A 22,021-nucleotide genomic window follows, 5' to 3' on the forward strand; every position below is an offset into this window, starting at 1 on the left:
CTGTGCTGTGCTGGCCTCGTCTTTTGGCCGTTCAGTGGCACTGTAGTCCTCTCTCCAACTCCGCGTCTCCCCTCGTTCATTACAAAGGCAACAATAACAACAGCTGCACTTATCTCACAGAGGACTTCACAGAGAAGATGACTTAAGAAAGCTCCTGTTTCTTTCCTCCGGCGTCTCGCTCCAGCCAGGCTGTTGCACTTGTTTTTCATGGCAGATCTGCTCTCGCACTGTTGTTGCAGCTTTTATTTCTGCGCGTCAACAATACCGAGCATGCTGCTGGAGCGACGCGTTCAATGAGCGCACTTCACTCAATTGGATTTTATATTTAGCTCCGTGAGCGACGCGGCCGCGGGAAGAGCAGACCCCGATCTCGGTGTTGTCTGACATTTGGATCCCTTTGAGACCGTTTCGAGCTCCGCAAAACTTGTCGTTCATATCACGGTGCGCGTCGTCGCGTTATGTGGTGGTGAGGGCGCCGTGTGTGAGCGGGAATAGCGCAGTTTTCTCTACAGCTCCGAGGGCAAAGGATGATGATGGCCGGTGGTGGCGGAGCAACCATGGACCATAACGGGATATACTCAAATCCTAACCTCCACAGCCTGCAGCAGCCCCATATGGACACTGATAACCCGGACTCCCGCAAACGGCCGCTGGAAACTCCGGCGGAGGAGGCCGGCTGTACCAAGCGCACCAACACTGGAGGTAAGACGAACACAACAAGAAGCAGCTCATCCACGTAAGATCACATCGGTTACACAAGCAATCGCATGCACTGGTGCAAGTGTAACGGCAAAACACGCTGTCTTCAGTGTCCCCCCGCTGAATGCAAAGAAACCAAGTGCAGCATAGAGGCAGGTCTGGGCCGCACGGTGGGCTCTGGAACATGCAGCACCTGTGCACTTGGCACTTTGAAACAGCGACTGTGTGCTTATGGTTGTGGTTGTTACTTCATACCCTGCACATCCCAACAGGGAGAGCAGGCAGCCAGACTCGAGTGAAAGGTCTCCTGAGCTCAGGTCAGCTCTGACTTCGAACCCGTTCACCTCCCAGCTCCACATCTGGAGGGGCCCTGAAGTCTTTGCATGAACTAGAAAAGTGATCAGTTGTGTGCAGAGTCTTTGATGTCACACAGGAGACTCACAGCAACACTTATTTTATGTGTGATGTGTTTGTCCTTTCAGGCAGGGATTCCCTCATTCTTTCATGTGCAGAAGAAGATAAATCAGCTTTTTTCCTGCAGCACTATTCAAAGAGGCCCTTTATATGTAAACTGTTCACATCCTGTCAATCAGTGGTGAAGTCAGACATCTTGCTGCATGGGGCCCCTGGGATCCTGGGTGACTCACCTGTTAAGAACAACCCAAATACACATCCCAGCCCTGAATAAAAGCAGGGCAGTGGGAACTGGCTGATTTGTACACAGTGACACCTAATGGAAAAGAAACTTTGGTGTTCACTTGTGATGTCTGAGGGACTTTGCAGGTGTAGTGTCAGTGACCTGCAATCAGCTTATCAGGTACACCAACAGGTGAAAACCCTGCACAACCAGTGGGCTTGCACATGACTACGTTTAGTCCAGATTCCTATCAAACTTAAGTTATTTACACATTGGTGGGTGAGCCAAATCCCAGCATCTGTTTGATATTGTTTTTCATAATGTTTGCCATTCCAGCTTTTGGAAAGTCTGCACTGTTGGCACACCGTGCGATGGTTTACAGTTGTGAAATACTAGAATGCTAATTAAAAGAGCATGTAAGGTGCTCAGGCAGAGCTGGGTGGTGTAGCAGTTGTCTAATTAAGAGCATTTTCGAGGAGAAGTGGTTGGTTCCCATCTATGCTTGAATGAAACAGAGCATCGGAGAACAGTGGGGGGGGGGGGGGACTACAGAAACACTGCAGCGCCATTTTAGCAAATTGACCATGGTTTATTTCTGTGGAGGAGAGATGGTGGTATCCAATAAAGAATCAACAAGAAGGTGTGTGTGTGTGTGTGTGTGTGTGTGTGTGTGTGTGTGTGTGTGCACGCTGGCTTGATTAGTCACCAGGAAGATGTCAAGATTCTGCAGTGAGGTTGACGGCTGATTCAGTTTGCCAGCTGAGCTACTGTACATCTTATTTCAGCTTGTGATTGTTATGGTCTGCACAGCTCATAGGGACCATTTCTCAGAGAACTTCATGTTAATTAGATGCCCAGAGAGAATAAGCAGTTCCTTCACCATATGTTAGTGAAATGCATCTGTCTTTGTGCCTGTCATTCGATGATAACAGCATTTTATCCTATTTTTCACAGCATGAGTGCATTTCTGCTGCACCTCAGAGTTGTTATTTCAGCAAGGCACATAAGGATCCTTGTGCCGCCAGACGGTATTTTAGAGCACATTCAGCCCCCTTATGTCCTCCATTAGCACCCCTAAAACCACAGAAACACAGAAGTCACATGTTGTTCCTGCTTCTAGGAGAGCTTTTACAATTCAGTTGTAGCATCGACTTCACTGTGATCTGCTCATCACATATTAAGGTGGTATGAATGGTTAGATGCTGTGATACGACATCTTCTAAAATCTACTGACAGGTCCAATATTTTACATCTGTCAGTTCTATAACAGTATTGCACCATCCATTTTCCTAGAGTGACTCAACATTGTGTTGATGAAAAGGCATTTGTTAGAAAATGTCTAACTTTTCTATTTTTAAAAGCAAAAAATGTTCCTGATTGATTTCTAAACAAGATCATTTTCATCTTTGTAGAACAATGTCTACAAATGAGTAAATCACCACCTCAGTGACCGGAGAATAACTAGTAGGGCATTGATTTTTAACATACAATCTCTTAACATGTAGAATAAACGTATGTGTTTGTGTGTTTAGTCAGATTATGATGAACTGAAAGTGTCAAAAAGGAAAAATAAAGGTTGCCTTATTTTTCTACTAGATCTCAGTGAAATGGTAGTAACACATACAAATTGTGGTTTTAACTGGTTTGAGAATCTCAGGTGTATGCAAGTACTGAAATGTAGCTGTACATATATAACTTGAGGCATACACATTACATACACGTCTGATATTGTGTTAATTTGTTACCATGACGGCAGTTAGACTGTCAGTAGCTGCATGAACCTACAAACAGAATAAGCATGCTAAAAGACATGATGCCATTTTAAACTATTGACGAAGGATTTAGGTGAATGCTGGTATGTAAGTAGGTATGGACCACACATACTCCTGTTTAATTCTAAGTTGTAGTGAGTTTTATTAGTTATTCTATTTATATTTTATTGTTTATTTTATTTTTTGTTTTTTGGTATTTGATGATATCCAGGCTTCTATTTTTTACTTTATACACTGTCTGCTGATGTGAGTCGTGGCCAAAAAGATACTGATGAATTGTACTATTGTCATATTTACTGGTATATGACTGTAAATGCATTCATTGTATTTGGAAATAATTGATATGTCAATTGAGCGAGTTAGCCTAGCATTCTCTCAGAAGTGTTAGTAGCTCATCAAATTAGATAAACGGGGGTGAAATCTACTGGTCATCCTGTTAAGTGTCTAAAAGGGTAGATCTTTTGATGCTCAGTTGGACTGTAGTCCTGCAGACTGAGCTCAAGACCACAGGCTCCTTGTATATGTTCCTGTGAAATGCACATTGAGATCTTCTGTGGTGACACCCAAAACACACACAACATAGGTTTTTCATATATCTTGCTGTATGTAATGTGTTTTTAGCATCACGTCCCATTTCACGTGATCTCCATGCATTAAGTGTAACGTGGCAGACCCACTGCCTGTTTGGCAATAGTGGTAGACAGGACCGCCCCTGTAATCACCAACCCTTTGACTACGGCTGATATTGATCACGTTATTCCTACCGAACTGATCATTAACATGACTGGCAGTTACAACAAAGAGAAGAAAGCTTGTGCTCCTTTAAAGCAGAGCCACTCATTGTGCATTAAGAGCTGTGGACACTGAATGGGGGGGAAATTACTCTTCTTTTATCAGCGTTGCCCTCTCTCTTCAGAATGAACGTCTTTCATTTATTCCTCTTTCTAATTACCCACACTCTGAGCCCGTGTTGCTGGCAAGCATGTGCCTTCCAAAAGGTTATGTGGCTGAGAGATTAGGTATGATCTCGTAATGTTGTTAATGGAAAGGTTGGCACAGGAATGTGAGCTGTGCTTTTTTATTTATTTATTTATTTATTTTTAAAAAATTTTTGGTGGGAAGGACACAGGTGCCCTTGCAGAGTGATGTGACGTGAGCGGACTGTGAATTTGCCAGGTGGCAGCAAAAGAGAGAATGAGAGGGAGCGATAGAAATGAAGACAGAGCAGAGCAGAGAGGAAAGGAGAGATAGATAGACCGTGAGAGGGAGTGGAGTCTACAGGGAGACTGTGTCTATATACTAAAGCATCTCTCAGTGAATGAGACTAGTAGAATTTTCTGGAACGGGTTCATTCCAAAACCAAATGGTCCACGGTGTTAAGGTTTTATTTGTGGATGAAAGTAATCAGCAGCCAGGCAAAAAAAAAAAAAATCCTTTTTTCTAGTTTCCCTAAAAGGAACCACTGAATGTAGCTGGACCCTCCCGTGTCTACACACAGACACATGCGTAGCAGTTTTTTACACGCATTCAGTCACTTAAGATACCTCTCGGTGTAAGATTTTTAGGCGTAGTGATTGGCTTCATCACCCCCCTCCACCATTCTGCGGCACTGCCATTTGCAATAGTTGATGAGCCCCTCCGCCCTCTCAAACATGGCCGTCTAAGGGATTGGGGGTGGGGGAAAGGAGGAAAGGAGGGTGGGTGGCGTAAGGCACGCTGTCTCAGATCACTCCTCCTCCGCCTCCTTCATCATCTGCTTATGTTATCCATACACCTCTTCAGACACTGTTGAAGGTCACTCTACATGTTTCCCCATTCAGAGCTCGAGCCCGCTCCTTCAACCACTTCACCTTTGTCACTTTCCACTAAAAAAAGTGAGTGAACGGACTGCCATACTTTATAGTGCTGCGTCAAAAGAGGCGGAGTAGGGGAGAAAATTCAATTTTTTGGGACCGGCATCAGGAGGTGGGGGACATGACGTGCTGGAGGGAGGAGGCCACCCATTGGCCGAGCAGGGTGTCAGTCCTGCGTGCTGCTGCAGACGGACAGGCTACTCGATGAATATGGATGAGAGCAGTGAAAAGGGTGATGCGGCAGGGAAGACCCCCCCCTTCAAACCAATGCAGGCTTGAACAATGCGTGCCGTCTTTCACTGAAAACACTGAGAGCCTGCATTAGCATTTTCTCAGACAATTGAGGCTCTGGCCAGCTGCAGGCATGGCTCGGATGCTGCGGTGAAATCTCTTTTTCTGCACCCACTGATGAATTACACCTCCGTGAAAAAGGTCGACTGGCCGCATTCCTCAACACTACCATTGCACCTATGCCTAGGCTAATGTTAAGATCCCCTTTAGAGATTGTGCCCCGGCATTGATGGCGATCTGACAGAGGACTTGAGAAGCAGCAGATCTCAGAATGGGTAAGCCTCTAACTCTTTTTGTTTGACTTGTTGAATTTATCCATCATGTTAGACTACGTGCAGTTTCATACACCTAAAGCTCATTTGTCCATTATCGTTCATTTTTGTTCCAACGTCCTTGCTGCCTGTCAGGAGCAGGTTAGTCCATTGAAATGCAGAATGGGTACTTGGAGGGTTAGTGAGAAGGAGGGAGGACAGTCACAAGGCATTTCCTTCTGACCCACCCCCCTTGAGTGACTTAACTAAACACATTTGGCTTAGCATCCGTGTCTCTCCTCCAAGCCATCCTTCCAGTATTGGAAGCAGGGGTCTGAACTAACACCCCACTGGCTCGGCTTCCCAATATGCCCCACTGCTCCCGTTCCCTGGCGGATTGCAGCAACAGATTGCCATGTTTACTCTACCACATGACGCCATTAAAACCTGTTACTGTGATCTCAGATACTAGGACAGAATTAATTATTGAGTAATGACAGCAAACGTGGCTGTGAGGGTGGTGGAGGGAGTCTTAGTGGCTTCCTGCCCTGCAGGGTTTACTCTGGTTGAAGATGAAGTGAAAGTTACGCAGTGGGTTTAGGCTTGTCTGTCAACAACAGGTCTTTGAATGTTTGGATCCTGCAATCAGCATCATGCAAATGAAATTCTTCGCGTGGCTACAGTATCAGATACCTTGTGATGGGAGTTAGGGCTCAAAAGCTTTGTGGCAACTGTGTCAGTCATGCATGATCTTTATTTTTTCACCAAGGTCATTTTATTGTTATTTGTTGTGAGAAAAGCAGAGAACTGACTGCACTATAGCATAAAAATCCAAAGATCAGACAATGCCCAAATAAGATAGAAGCTGCTTATGTGATGGTTATGTCTATGGAAAGGTTTGCCTCTTGTATCTTTTGTTAGGACTTTCTCAGGAATATGACATATTGACCAACAGCTGACATACATACTAGCTCTCGAATGAGTAAATTTTGCGCTTTCACGTAAACGTGCTGAAAATATGATCTGGGATTTGGACTGGTCACCACAAGCAAAGCTAATTATTCGAAATTAATAGTGAAATTCCATTAACAGTCATGTCATTGTGTGTATATTTGTCAGAGCCATTGGTTATGGGTGAAAAGAAGTCGGTGTCTGAATGGAACATGAGGGGCATATTAATGCAATAAGGAGAAGAGCTAACATGTTGGCTGTGAAATTCCTTAATGTCACAGTGCCATGTTCGTTCACATCTGACTCTAATGAGTGCATTACTGAGGCAACAGGTTGGTCTCAGTGCAAAGGCGGTCCACTTCCATCCACCCGTCTTGCGTCCCCGTCATGCCAGTCAACCCCCCTATATTCGATACCCTCCACAAAACATAGGATGCAGCGACATGGAGACGGACTCTCTGGCCTTAGCATCCACATTCGAAAATACAGTATATCATAGTACACTTGAAAACCCATTAGAAATCTCAGCATACGGAGATGGACAGTGCCTTTTTACATCTCTGTCCGCTCCAGTGACGTCACCCTTGAGGCAGCTGAAAAAGATTGAACATGACGTCATTGCATCGAAATCAGCACGCAGAGGAGATTGTTTGTATCAGTGCTTCAGCATAACAAGTACGCACCTTTATCGAATATTTACCATATCCTCAGCGATATAATATTTGGAATTCATTGGGAGGAATCGCAGCCCCCCCACCACTACAAATATAATATTTTTAATGTGTTGTTGGGAGGTTCTTTGATTATATTCAGGTCCAAGCTCAATATGTGGTTGATTGCTTCACAAGATTAGTGCACTCAATGTGATCAGGGTTTTCTTGGACAGATACTTCACCCACTTTGCCTCTGATTAATTCTTAATTAGTATGGTAGGGAAAGTAACTTTGCTAACTGAAAGTGAGCGACACGCTTGGCTGCAGATTCTTCCAACTGACGTGCTGTCAATCACTGACTGCTTATAAGCCACTGTAAGTCACAGAAGCCCCTTCCAAAATGGAGGAGATTTAGACCATCTTGGCAGTATACCCTTTGAACAAATCTGTGGGATTGGTTCCCATATGTTCTTCTCACGTCTGTTAATTACGAAGGATCACACTGTATTGGCATTCATGAACTGCGTGGATAATGATTTCATTTGTTTGCGATGAGTTCTCTGCGTGTGTGTGTGACTTTGTCTCAGAAAACACAGGACACACTTCACAGACAGACAGTTCTGTTAATTCTATATTTCTTCTATTCATATGTGAAGATGATGATATGTGAAGCATGATTTGTAACAGAAAACAGTTAAAATTAGACCTCTGCAAACTGGAAAGGAGGTCATCATTTACTCCACAAGAAATCTGGGACAGGACACAGAACATGTCACCAATATCCAGTAAAATGTGAATGTACTAAAGCGACAGAGAACTACTTTCCTTTCACCAGAGGTACACATACACCTGATTATGTTATTGCCTTTACTCCATATTTTTGATTTTGATATAATTTATTGAGCCAATGGAGTAATAATTGTTGAGGACACTTTTGTGGCCAGGACGATCCAGAAATCGAACCACCAACCCTGCCGTACCAGCCGAGGTGCAGTCAAAGCTGTGTCCTCACTTTGTGAAATTCTGCATGTTCACGGTTTGGGGGTCTAGATACCAACATGGTGTAGAGTGTGTAGAGTTATTTTACAAGATGTGACCCTTTCCTGCTTTGTGTTCTCTCCCCCAGAGGAGGGTGAGTACTTCCTGAAGGTGCTGATCCCCAGCTATGCAGCCGGCTCTATAATTGGCAAGGGCGGCCAGACCATCGTACAACTGCAGAAAGAGACGGGTGCCACCATTAAGCTGTCCAAATCCAAAGACTTCTACCCAGGTAAGAATGAACACTCTGTAATTAAAATTGATGAGCATAAACACTTAGATATATATGAGAGAGAAGCCGTCTGATGTATCACCCGGCTGAAGGAGTGATGCTTTGGTGCAAGACGGCATCTGAAATTTCCTATTCCTATTTTTCCTATTCATTTACCATCCCTTTCCATTTTAATCATGCACCAATCATAAACACTTTGATTATTCTTATGTCCTTGAGGGACTAAACATGCATGTGATGCTGTCAGATACTGCATTCAAGTCTGTAAGCAATTTCAGTTTCAATCAAGTTGCTTGGCTAGCAGGTTGTACCCTTCATTGCAGGATTGCAGGGTTCTTTTTTCCTTTTTTGTAAGTGTTCATGGTTCCACGTGAGCGCAAAACAAGAACCGTGTCACTTTACTGGAAAAATTGCACAGGGCTGCCATTTTATTCCCACCAAAATAAGATGGCTAATCATGGGATGCAGAGGACATATAGCATACATCACAAGTATTAATTGCGCTGGAGAGTTTCTCACAATGATGGCGAAAGGGGAAGGACGCTCATGCAGCTCACTCTCTCCGCTGTCACGTGCACGTCGAAGCTAAACCATCTTAAACACACAAATGCGTGAGTTGTACAGGAGTCTGGGAGTTCGTCCTTCATGCCTCAGAGGAGGCTTCAACCTGCCGAATAATAACAGGTGCTGTGCGTCTTGGTACTTATTAGGTCCAGATGTTTTCTGTGATAACTGATGCAAGCACACAATCCCTGTGTAGTTATACTTTTTACTATAAATATATTTAGAACATATTATTGCCTCTTCAAATATGAAATATGTAACAGTGTACCTGACCTGAAATATAAGTAGCACAGCCTGTGCATGTGATAAATACTACAGATACTACTACAGTTCTTAAATTATAGGGTTCACTGTAAGTTCTCTGATTGCCCTAAGCAATGAGCACAATAAATAGGAAAAACAGAGAAAATTGTTCAGAGGAATTTATGATTTCCACCATAACTTTTTTTATTGGATGTGTCCGATAGCCTGTGTACTATCAGCTCAGAAAGAATCTTTTTTTATGTAGAAAATAAAATGTTAGAAACACATGGGCATCATGATTTGAATTTGACCTGTTCTGTCAGGAGTTGTGTGTGATATACTGGACTGACTGAACTGTGGCAGAGAATTACTGAGCATGTGGGAGAGAGAAAAGAAGGATGTTCTAGCAAACATTTGTGCTTCTGTCTCGATCAAAGGGCGCATGTTCAGAAGGCGCTGCCTGAAATTCTTCACACACCCAGCCAGCTATGTTTTAGGGAATGAATTATGGCTACTTCACTGGCATTGGAACAAATGAAAGCAGTGATATATATCTTTATTTCTCTCTTTGGATTGCGAATGTGTTCATGGGCCACCACCTGCTTTGCCCATCCCCCTACTCATTATCGTGATGAGTGAGAAGAGGAGTTCAGGGAGCGGGTGCTGGCAAGGATTTGATTGGGCGGTTGTTCTGGCCTACACAAGTAAAATGAAACTGCTACTGTACAATGGCTGGAGTGCCACTTTCTGAGAAGTCAATAGAGACTAAACCTTGAAAAAAACAGTTCAAAATATATTTCACTTGGTGAAGTTTTCAATAGAAACATATAGTGTAGGTAGAATAAAAAAAATGGCCTAAATATCTGAGGGAAGCAGTTCAGCATGTATTTAATAGCTGCATCTGTTTTACTGTCTTCCAGTGTTGAATCAGGTGTGATGTGGGCTAACATAGCATGCTAATACCATTACACAGAGTTCACGCCCTCATCTCTCATCCTGCGGCAGCCTGAGCGCACTCCACAATTGCACACTAGAGAAATCAAGGGACAACAACCAACGCAGCCATTTTCTTCTGCAATCCTCTCTTTGGTGGCTCAGTCTGAGGCTCCCACCCACCTCCCAGCTCCCATCCGTCACTGTAAGACATGAAACCGGGAATTCAAAGGTCTTGATGGCGACTGTACAACTGGGCCCTGCTGTGGTGGACTGAGATGGATGAGCGGAGATAGTGAAGGGCGTGGATGATGCATGATTGTATGTGAGCGAGGGGACGGGGGGCAGGCCCAGAAATAGCCTGTTTCAATCTCTCTCTGTGGACATGACCCCTCTCCCAGCTGTACTCAAACTGCTCCAACACACGCCAAGTTTCCTCTTTCCTCCTCCCCACTCACTGTTTCTCTCAGATTTGGTTCCTGGTAGTTGGGAGACTTTGAGCCAGATAGCATTACATCATGCTTCTCCTAAAATTCAGTTTGCATGCTTGCCTCCTAACACATTGGTGCTTTCTGTTTTATTATTTGGTTTGACCTTATCTGAACTGTTGCATGGCTGAATTACTTGAGCCACCATAAATGTAGCATGCTATGTATTCACCCACTTGTGCCGTGCCTTCACCACATACACACACCTACTCACGCCTACTTACACACATCCGCATATTTAAGCAGCTGCAGAGAGAGTCGTGGGAGTTCACGATTTTAACATAAACTTAGAAACAAAGCTCCAAATCCTTTGCTTTGTGCAGCTGGCCTCCAGCCAAATACATGTATTGAGTTTCTTTGCACAGCACGAATAGATGAGGTTGTTGTGATGTCATAGAAACACTGGGAGTATGTTTTCCATTACCTGATCATTAAACTCTCAATCGTGATATGTGGCCTCATATTGGAAAGCACCACCGCTCTGTACAGTCAGAGTTAAGTTACAGCATTTCTCTCAAAAGTAACTGACAAAGAACAACTACAGCAGGAGCACACTTTGTTGTCCTTCTCTCCTTCTACTTTAACTCTATTTGCAGCATATACTCAGGAGCATGTCGATCTGGGGTGATGTCATGAGTGGGGATCGCAGTATTTTTCTCTCTGGTTCATGTCTGTGCCTCTTGTGACCACCGACAGCTCCTGGTGACCACACACTGTATGCTGGTGATTACTGTCCACAAGAAACATCTTTACACTGTAATACTCTAACATACAGTCTTTCTAAAAGCAGCATAGTACAACAGACCTGCAATAAATCCTCCTTCGTGAAGGTGAGAATGTTCAAACTGCTTCAGTCGTGTTGATTCAGCTGCACAAGCATTTTGGAAAATGCCACTTGTGGTTCTGTGTGAATTGTATTGCTTCAAATTAAAGCAATACAATGTTTCTATTATTTTGTCCACCCTTTTAATGTCTGTCTACTGAGTGTGTAGTTCTGCTTTAAGGTGCTAACTTTGAGTTGGTGAGCAAGAGCGTAAGTCTCTGCGTTTGTCTGATGTGCAAGCACATTATTAGATGTATCATTCCACTACACAGCAACCAAACAGCTGCTGCAGATTTTGTGACTGGGAGAGGTCCATTGAAATTGGGGCACTTTTAAATGTATCATCATTTTTTATATAAAGATTACTTGAGATTTGAGAGGCATTAGTCAGCCAGTGAAAATAGTTGAATAATCTCTTCAGTGGCTCTAGAGGGAGCTTTCCGAAGTCAGACAATATAACCGTGATGATGTCATCTGGGTTATACTACAGTATAATATACGGTATAAAGCAGCCGTTTATATCACAATAATGGTGATTCACTCTTCTTATAGTGAATACGATGAAAATAATGTATATAATGTCCCAACTGATACGGACTACATGATAATCCACAAATTCTCAAAGGACAGACTCATGAATAGAGCAATACAACATAAGTAAAAAGATGACATCTTGCGTTCTATTATTTAACACTAATAATAAATCGTACTACATGTGCACCAGTCGTCATAATTAACTGTGACTAACTTTGGCATGTGTCAGTGTTGCATGTTTTCTTTTTTGTTTTGTGTCACTAAGTCCAGCATTTGTGTTTATTTGTTATTAGTTTTGCGCAGCTCGCCCATATATGTTGTGCAACGTGTGGATAAATGGCGTAAATAATTAGCAGCACACTCCAAAAATGTTTGGTCCATAAATGACGTCATTTGTCAACAATTTACAATTACAATTTGTTATTGTAAAGTCTCATTCATCCACACACTTATTGTAAAACTGTTTAAAAAGGTGTTTTCTAGTTTACATCTCGCTTTTTCACAACTCTCAAGTCTGTCTCCATTGGACATATTTGATTTGTGCGTCTGCCTTGTGGTGGGTGAATATTTGTTAAAGAAGTTTGGTCATATGTGACATTATTCAAACTATTAACACATTTAAACTACTAAAAATTGGTATTGAGCCCCACTGTTGCACTGGGTAGCATGTCATTTCATTAACCATGAAGGTGGGCACTGTAGCTATTTTGAGTGCGGCACACACCATCCTTCTGCTGTAAATGCTCTGTAGGCCACACGTGTATTAATCCACAGCTGAAAATAGTCCCTAGCAAATGCAGTATTTAGTCCTGTGGGAGTAATGTTTGCTAAAAACTACTGGGTAATTACTGAGCTTTTTAATAGTGTGTCTCTTTTTATAAACATATGGGTCTGGAGCAGGAACCGGTGGGCTTGGGACTGAGAGTCATAGACAGCAAATGTATTAAGCAGTTAATTAATCCGTTGTTAGTCATTATTATTATTATTGTTATTATTATTATTATTATTGTTATTATTATTATTATTATTACTATTGTTATTATTATTATTATTATTATTGTTATTATTATTATTATTATTATTATTATTATTATTATTATTATTATTATTGTCATAAAAAATAGAAAATCTGCAGCTTTTTTTTTTTTTTAACACATCTAAAACACCTACTAAAGGTTGTTAACTTCAAACAGCTACTCTCTGCTCTGATCAAAGTCCCACAATGTGAGGCTACACTTTGTGTCAGTATTCCTTCTAATGATAAAATCCCTGGCGTATTTTAATGTGACACGGACGTCAGATCCTACATTACTAAATGATGCAATCTAGTTCTCCAAAGGGTCCCACAGTATCCCGTTTCTGTCTTTACAAATCACTTACAAGTTACAGTTGTAAAGCTTATTAGAACCAGCTACATGAAGCACACCAGCCTGTAATTCAATGGCCTAGTTCTCTGGACTAAATGCCAGGAAAAGACAACAGCGAGCCCGGTGTGTATTTCAAATACGGCAGCAGTGATTGTTTTGGAACGTTTGGTCAGGGTGTGGTGTTATGTAAACATTTTCCAACAGATTTACTAGATATAAATGGCCCACTAAAGCATCCCCGCGTTTAAAATCAGTGTTTACATTTTGGAATAGCGTGCCATATGGCGACCATGTGATATGACACTGTGGGAATTCCGACAGAAACATTCCAGCTCAATTTGTAGTGTGAATAATTACTTTCAAATCTGCTTATATGTGGATGATGAAAATAATTACGGGTGATACTTTATGTTTGCCGTGCTAACAATCTGAATAAATCACTGTTAGGACAGAGGAAGATTCTAATTACAGAAAAAGCTAAAGTAACAAGGCAAAAGTGTTAAATCCTTCTTACTTCAGGATCAGGATGGAAGACCTGAGAGTCATTGGTCTCTCGAGGAAAGCTGAAGGCTGAGATGTATGCTCTCTGGGGCACTGACACATTTCTCTCCTCTCCTGTCAGCAAGAGGACGAGCTAACTCGTACAGCAACTCAAAGCCCAGAGTTTCCTTCTGAAATTCATCACCCACAAAAAAGGCACATAAGGCAAAGTCTAATGCAAGCACTTTACGAAGTGAAACGGGTGGAGAACAAGGCTGTAAAATTCATAGTTTCATGTCCTCTTTATGATGTCTCCTGGTGACACAAGCTGGAGTCATACACTATGGTGTCTGGCTTAGGATAGACTGTCCTACTGACCTGGAGGAGGACCGTCAATCTCTGTAGGAGCAAAGATTTTAAAGTTCAGATTACAGTATCAAGCACAGTAAATGGACCTCTTCCTCCAGTGATAAACGTTGAAAAGAGAAGAAAAATCACTGATTATTTGGGACAGTATGTCTTCTAAGGACATGTTGCATCTCTCAAGATGACCTAGTTTGTAATTTGTTGCATCTGAGTAGGTCAAGCAAAGAGCTTGCTTTAAGTGAACGTCAGTTAGTCCAAAAAGGGTCAAATAAAAGTGAAATTGCTGTCTGTTTTTTTTTTTTTTTTTTTTTTTAATCAAATGACATTTCTATTTTAGCACCAATTATTTGTCTTTTTTTGCAAATACATTTGTTATAATATCCACTGCTGCTAGTGCCTCGAGGGCTGCATACATGTCATCAAGTGTGGTCATCGTTGTGCAATGTTAGTGGTAATATTCTGCAATCAATGCATGTGTCCACATACAAATCCACAACAGTGCCTGTTCTTGCAGGCTTCAGTCTACCACTTTGTCACCTCAGTAATGACAGGCAGGTGCAGCACAGTAACACCAAGAGGTGCCAACTGTGCTCTGAAGCTCTTAAGAGATATCATTTATAGCCTGTTTGTTTGTCTTTCAGTAGGATTTCTAGTTAGATTTATTTTGGTCACACAAAGGCTTGCATCTCCAATTGTTTTATTTAAAGGTGTAGTAGTGTAGTTCTATTATAGACAACTTAAGGATACTAAGGAAATGAGGTTGGTTGCAGGTCAGCTACTCTTTCCCCCATTTTGCCTAATTGGAGTCTGTACTGCTTCTGCTGATATGCCTGAACTGACCTGCTGACTATTTAAATCTATTATTAGACATGTCTATGGCAGGAAGCCAGTTCAGTCTGACTTTGACTAATTTCTCTGAATTCGTGTTTGCTTTTCCTGACTGCTGATAAATGACCAGAGAACACAGATGTGTGTGTTTGTATGTGAGTGTGTGTTACCCTGTCGAAATTTGAGACTCAACATGGAAACGCTAATCATAAAGTAGAGCAGACACAACATCACCTTATTTACCTTGTACCTCACTTATGGGTCTCTCTATCTAGTCTCTCTAGATAAAAGCATCTGTCAAATGACTAAATGTATATATACTGTATATTAGTAGATCTTTCCTATTCCTACAAAATTTCCTTAATCAGTGGGGAGTATGTCACAGTTTCTTCTCACTAATTATCTACCTAATTCAGATTTGTCTTCTGTTAAGTAATATTGGAAAACTGGGATACAGAACAGAAGATTGTAAAGAAAGCGGTGCAGTAAGGTTGATAGAAAAGAGAGAGTGTTTTAAAAATCTTGCAAGCAAGTATAAAGGACTCGCTGTTGCATCACCTGTTTCCACGGCTCGACCCCTTTGCCATGGCAACGGAATGCTAGTTTGGCCGGTCAAATGTGGGTGTAGGAAGAAGGAAGAAGCCTAGAGAAGGAACAAGTGAGTGTTTAGTCTATTAGGGGGACAGGCTCAGCTTTACAGCACTGAAAGAGTTACATCATTGAAAAGCAATCCTCCCCCCTGTGGTTTACTAACCAAGCACGGTTCTTCCTTTAAGCTGTTTCTCTGTTAATTGTGTAAATGGAAGAAGCAAGAAATAGCTTAGTAATTGAGTCTCTTTGTACAATGTCAAGGAACATATGTCATTGCCAAGACATCTTAATATAAATGTAGGTTTTGGTCCATTAGAGTGCATTAGAGTAACTGTCCACTTGTCTGTCCTCTTCCCCCCCTCTCATTACAGGAACAACAGAACGTGTCTGTCTGATACAGGGTACAGTCGAAGCCCTCAATGGTGTCCACAATTTTATTGCGGAGAAAGTCCGTGAGATGCCCCAGAGTGCCCAGAAACCTGAACCAGTCAGCATACTGCAACCACAGACCACTGTCAATCCCGACCGTGTCAAACAGGTAAGAAACTGGACAGTTGCTGGGTCATGAGGGTGTACTGACAGTGTTTTGGTAGGAACAGTTACCTTCCAGGACACTTTATTAGTTGCCTGTCTTATTTGTTCTCTGGGCTGTGACCCGTAGTCTGGTAGGGTCAGGAAAATGTGAGGGTATGTGGTTATTTTTACCTACAGTCATTCATAGCTAGACAGAGCCATGTGGCAGCTGCAGCCTAAACCCCTGGGATTAACAAATCGCTGAGTAAAGCGGGGGCTGGTGTAGTACTCTGACTCAGTGAGAGATGTCCCTCTTTCTGTTGACCATTTATGCTTTTAAATCTGGAACTGTCTTCTTACCCTTTGTTGCTACTTCAACCTTTCTATTTCTCTGCAGGCCAAACTGATTGTGCCCAATAGCACAGCTGGGCTGATCATTGGCAAAGGTGGAGCCACAGTCAAAGCAGTGATGGAGCAGTCAGGGGCTTGGGTGCAGCTCTCGCAGAAGCCAGAGGGAATCAACCTGCAGGAGCGAGTGGTCACCATCAGTGGGGAGCCTGAACAGAACCGCAAGGCTGTGGAAATCATAGTGCAGAAGATCCAGGAGGACCCTCAGAGCAGCAGCTGCCTCAACATCAGCTATTCCAACGTCTCAGGCCCAGTGGCCAACTCCAACCCCACAGGCTCCCCCTACGCTAATACGGCCGAGGTGCTGCCCAACGCAGCCGCAGCAGCTGCCACTGCCTCCAGCCTTCTGGGTCAGGCCGGTTTGACAGGTATGGGCGCCTTCCCTGCTGCCATGTCCAGCTTCTCTGGCAATGATCTGCTGGCCATCACCTCAGCTCTCAACACACTGGCCAGCTATGGCTACAACACCAACACCCTCGGCCTGGGCCTCAACCCGGCAGCTGCTTCTGGGGTCCTTGCTGCAGTAGCAGCTAGTGCTAACCCAGCTGCTGCTGCTGCGGCTAACCTGCTGGCCTCCTATGCTAGTGATGCCTCCAGCAGTGCTGGCCACCCTGCGACAGGCCTTGGTGGGTTCTCCCTGGGTTCTCTAGCAGCTGCTACAGGGGCTTCCAATGGTTACCTAAATGCTTCATCCCCATTGATGGCCTCCTCCCTATTGGCAACAGAGAAGCTGGCAGATGGGGCAAAGGACGTGGTTGAGATTGCAGTTCCAGAGAATCTGGTGGGTGCCATTTTGGGCAAAGGAGGGAAAACGCTGGTAGAGTACCAGGAGCTAACAGGCGCCCGCATCCAGATTTCCAAAAAGGGAGAGTTCATTCCTGGTACTCGGAACCGTAAAGTTACCATAACAGGGTCGCCAGCCGCTACGCAAGCAGCGCAGTATCTGATCAGCCAGCGGATCACTTACGAGCAGGGCGTGCGTGCCACCAATCCACAAAAAGTGGGCTAAACGGAAAATGAAGAGGAAAGAAGGAAAGGATGAAGACAGAGTCAGAAGGGAATCGAGAGGATCACGCTGAATAGAAAAAAGAAATGTCCAAATATCTGTTCAATATTTCAGTATCAAATGAGAGAATCACAAAGGAGGAGGTGGGGGAGACAACCAAGATAAGTGTGTGTGATATGTGAATGTGTTTTTAGGACTGACGTCCTGATGTTTTTTAAAAGTTTGTGTCGAGTCCTTTTGACGATGGTGATCACAGTAAGCTGAACTGGTCCACTGCCAAGCTGCAGATTTAAGGGTGATGCCACAGGGTTTCACCCTCCTCCAAAACCTCATAGCTGTTTTAATTTCCTTCTTTCTTGTTTTGTTGGTTTTAATTTCAGTTGCAAACCTCAGCTCCCGGTGAGCTGAGCATGCCAGATGAAGTTCCAGCCAGCTAATAGAGCTGTTTTACAAACCTTGCTCTTTGTATACAATGCAGAAGGCATTGTGAAAAGGGGAGAGGTTTTCTGACAAGCACCTGAGGTCATCTCAGTCGATGGGATTAGCAATCTAAGTATAATTTCTTTAAAGAAATCATACAATATCTATTTTGACATATGTTGAATTCTGGCTCATATCATAATTGAAGTTTCTAAATTTGGGTATTTTATATTTTCATCTTTTATTTATTGACATGATCTCATTCAAACACAAATAGATTATTTAAACCTGTGAATGCAGGTTGATCTGAATGTAAAAACGATATTAGCCTATTGCTATTTTTTATTTACAGGGATCAAATATTGTGTTGCAGTGAAAGAAATGTATAACTCAAACCCAGTCTGAACTTCACTATTGCTCTCTGCAAAGATAGTTCAGGGGTTAAATAATCAATGTGAGAGGATAGAGGAGACACACAGGAATGTATAAATATATTTTACATGAACACACATAGATAATGCTCCCACAAACGCACAAACACTGAAACATATTTGCATATTCAGTCACAGATACAAACACACAGAAATAAGTTTTTTTGTTTAACCCTTTCTTGGTGCTATAGGATTAGGTTTTTATCTCCTTTACCATGAAATCAGAATCGCTTTACTTTATTTTACAAAAGAGCGAATGTGTCGTCCAGACATTAGTAGCCCATTGGATCTGACTTAACCTCTCACCCAATAAAAAAAAAAGATTGATTTCAACATTTCACGATAAAAAATAATTCCAGTCTTAACATGTGAAATACATCTTCATTCCCAATGCAGGTCTTTTATATATATATATATATATATATATATATATATATATATATATATATATATATTTGTTTTTCAAAACAATTGGCCATTCTCTCAATTTTACCTGACATTATTATTGCCTTAGTCACACATGTGCAACTTCCAAGAATTCAATTGAAGCTCAGACTACCTTAAAGCAGTGTCCAACCAGTTCAGTTCGCAAAGGCAACAAAGCACTACAGAAGCATTTCGATGAGAAAAGCTGGATGAACCAATATCTGTGAACAAAGAAACTTATTGCCTTTACATTAAGGGTACCAAATATTCAAGAGACGTACACTAATGAAAGGGACGTAGACTGACACTTGAAAAGAAGGTTTGGACTCACTTTGTTTTCTGTGAGCCATCCTTCCCAATTTGCATCAAGACAAAAAAAAAAAAGAATAAATAAAAAAATGAAAAAAATAAAATCCGCAGTTCATCGAGGCAGCCTGTTATCGTTCCCAGAACACATTAATGCTCACTGACGTCGAGTGAAGCACGTAATAACACATAACAAATGTTTTGGCATCATTGTCTTTTATGGACAATTGTTCGTCTAATGCAGGGAGGCTGATTGTCTAAAAGCACTCGAAGATTACCTTGGCTTCCTTCTGTGCTGCTATCCATGGTGTTCATCCTGAGTACACTGAGTCTCTGAAGACTGCACTGTGAGACATTAAGAACACAATGTAAAGTGTGTCTGTCCCCGCTTGGGATGTGAGTATATTTTAATGTGCACATCTATGTCACATACACGAGACGTACCAATCCTGATCGAAGGGATTTCGCCACAAGAGCATTTATACTCCAGCGTCTTGTGATGTTTCTGTTTACCAGTACCAATGCACTGCACTTCAATTAGCGGACGTTTTTTGATCAGAAATTATTCTCACCATTTTCTCCTGCACTGTATTCTCCTGTCCTATTACCCCTGCTCTAAAGACATCTTCAATTGTCCCCATCAACCCTAGCTCTATGATCAGCTTCCTGAATACACGGCTGTGAGGGTTGGTGCTGAGTAGTGTCCAAGAAAATCCGAACCACTCCCGTTTTTTAAATTATTTGATTATTATATTTTAAAATTGAACAAGCAACCTTTTTTTTATTTTTATTTTCATGCTTCATGTTTGAACGTTGAACCAACTCTGTGTGAACATTACGCGTGGCGATTGCAACCGTGAGCCTTCCTTTCCTCTCACTACATGTCTGGAAGGCTTCACAGTCATCCATTGCTACAATCTGGCCACTAGTGAAATCATAGCATAAAATAACCTATTACTGCCCAAGATTTTAGCATATAATAAGATACAAGCACAAAACAAGGGGACGTTATATCAATGCAACTGGACTGCTTGACTGCAGAGAGCTCTCCTCCAAAGCTCTCTGATCAATACATTGTGCCAAATACTGTTTCTCTCTGCCCCTCATTAACTTTCCTCTTTCTCTCAACATTTTATTCCCCTGCATGTTGCCACTTCTCGCCATTCTGAAAGTCCCTCCTGTGTCCTAATCCCCTGTCTGTGCTTCTTCCTACACTGTGCTCTTTATCTCTCCCCCTCTTTCTCCTTGCTCCTGTCTTGTCTTCTCATGGGCGGTGTGTCGGGTGTGCTGCTGGTGGGAGTTATGCACTATAGGTCATAAGGGTATGAAACTATTTTTCCTAGGATGTAGAGTTCACAAAAATGCACAGAAAACACCTGCCTCCAAAACTGTGACATCCACAACCAGCAATGTTAGCTCGAAATATCAAACTCCCTCTATAAGAAGAACAAGTAGGATTTACTATTGGGAACGATGGCCTTTTAAAGGAAGAGAAAGTGTGTTTTTTTTTTCCAAAAGAAGGCAAATCTTGGTTGAGTAAATATTCATATGTAAGCTGAACAAACTCGGCTCAAACTTCAGCCTCTAAACTAAGCATGGTAAGGACAGAATGCATAAGATAGTGAGAGTAAGGTGGGAACATGTTTGTGACCTCAAACCGAAACAATGACATCCTTTATGCATATCCTCTTATCTAAAAATGACTAGAATTCATTTCTGTGGAATACAATATGTCATGTCATATGATCTATATGTACTTTATTGTAGCTATTCTAGTTTGTAGTCCAAATGCAGTCCAGCGTTGTCGATACAATGTGAACTATGTTATATTTGTGTGGATGATGAGAGTGCCAACTAAGCCTGATTAAGATTAGCTTCGCGATTTGTTTGTGCATTACGATGACTCATCATCGGCCGGTGGTGTCCATATTTCTGTCATTGATGATTTAGTTTGACAGTAAGAAAATGTAAAGAATATTGGAAGCAATATAGTAGCATGTTGTCCTGTTTTGTGTTTTATGTCTGTTGTATGAACCTTTGAAATTACTAAGATTTTGAATGAATAGGTTTACATGTACTTTTTGTAAGTTATGAAAATGCTGCTATTTGATAAGTAAACTATACAAAATATTTTAGTTGAAAAGATGTCTGGTCTGTTGATTAGAAACATGCTCTAAAAGGCTGGAGCATCAAACGGGGTGTATAGAATACTATACAGTATTGGTAAGATAGTAAAAGTAATAATAGACTCCATAGTACAACCTGTGCCAAACTAGACCTCCGCAGCTTCTGAAATTGTAGATGTGCGATCAAATGTTAGATATCAATAACTTGTTTAGAAGTGCTGATCAAGTGCCAATCAAACACTGTCTTTTAAGTTAAGAAAAGATAATCAAATACATTACTTAAGAAAACAAAGGACAAAGAACTTTTTGTGCATTGTTTTATCCCATAGGTACATAGAGTAAGAGTTAAAGATTGTGATTTTTATGGATCCATGTTGTTTTACACTCCATGCATCCCTTGTGTGTTTGTTTGACCTGTGGCTTAAGTACTGCTGTTCTCACAAATGTCTCTATAGGCCAGCATGGACTAAGCATAACATGTTATAAGCATTCATAACATAGCCATTAACAATCAAAAATGTGTTTGTGGAGTTAGGTGTTATCTTTTTGCACGTCTTCTATTTGCATGGTATCAAAAAGTAAATTATGGAGGATTTAAAAAATACTAAAAAAAAAAACTTTTACAAAAATTTTGCGAGGCATCTCGCAACATTCAGAGACATAACACTGCATGCAGTCAAATGTAAAGCACTTGAGTTTACTCGCCTCATGTTTTAAAAAAAGAAAAAAAGAAATTTAATTTTTTATGTTGTAAGTTGGGAGGGAGATCATTATTGTCATGTTGGCCCGAA

The 22,021-nt window shown here is 41.9% G+C and overlaps 1 protein-coding gene across 2 annotated transcripts; it reads left to right on the forward strand.

Moving 5' to 3' along the window:
- The first annotated feature begins 380 nt into the window (after positions 1-380).
- On the forward strand, positions 381-18,756 carry nova1 (NOVA alternative splicing regulator 1). Of its 2 annotated transcripts, none has more exons than XM_026372279.1 (4): positions 381-702; positions 8,234-8,377; positions 15,966-16,132; positions 16,505-18,756. In XM_026372279.1, the coding sequence occupies exons 1-4, from the start codon at positions 528-530 to the stop codon at positions 17,522-17,524; spliced, it is 1,506 nt and encodes a 501-aa protein (XP_026228064.1). In that variant the 5' UTR covers positions 381-527; the 3' UTR covers positions 17,525-18,756. The 2 variants fall into 2 exon arrangements, with proteins under 2 accessions (XP_026228064.1, XP_026228065.1); XM_026372280.1 differs by lacking the exon at positions 381-702 and adding an exon at positions 5,242-5,527.
- Positions 18,757-22,021: the final 3,265 nt, after the last annotated feature.

This window comes from Anabas testudineus, chromosome 14 (assembly GCF_900324465.2).
Source record: "Anabas testudineus chromosome 14, fAnaTes1.2, whole genome shotgun sequence".
Lineage (NCBI taxonomy): Eukaryota > Metazoa > Chordata > Actinopteri > Anabantiformes > Anabantidae > Anabas > Anabas testudineus.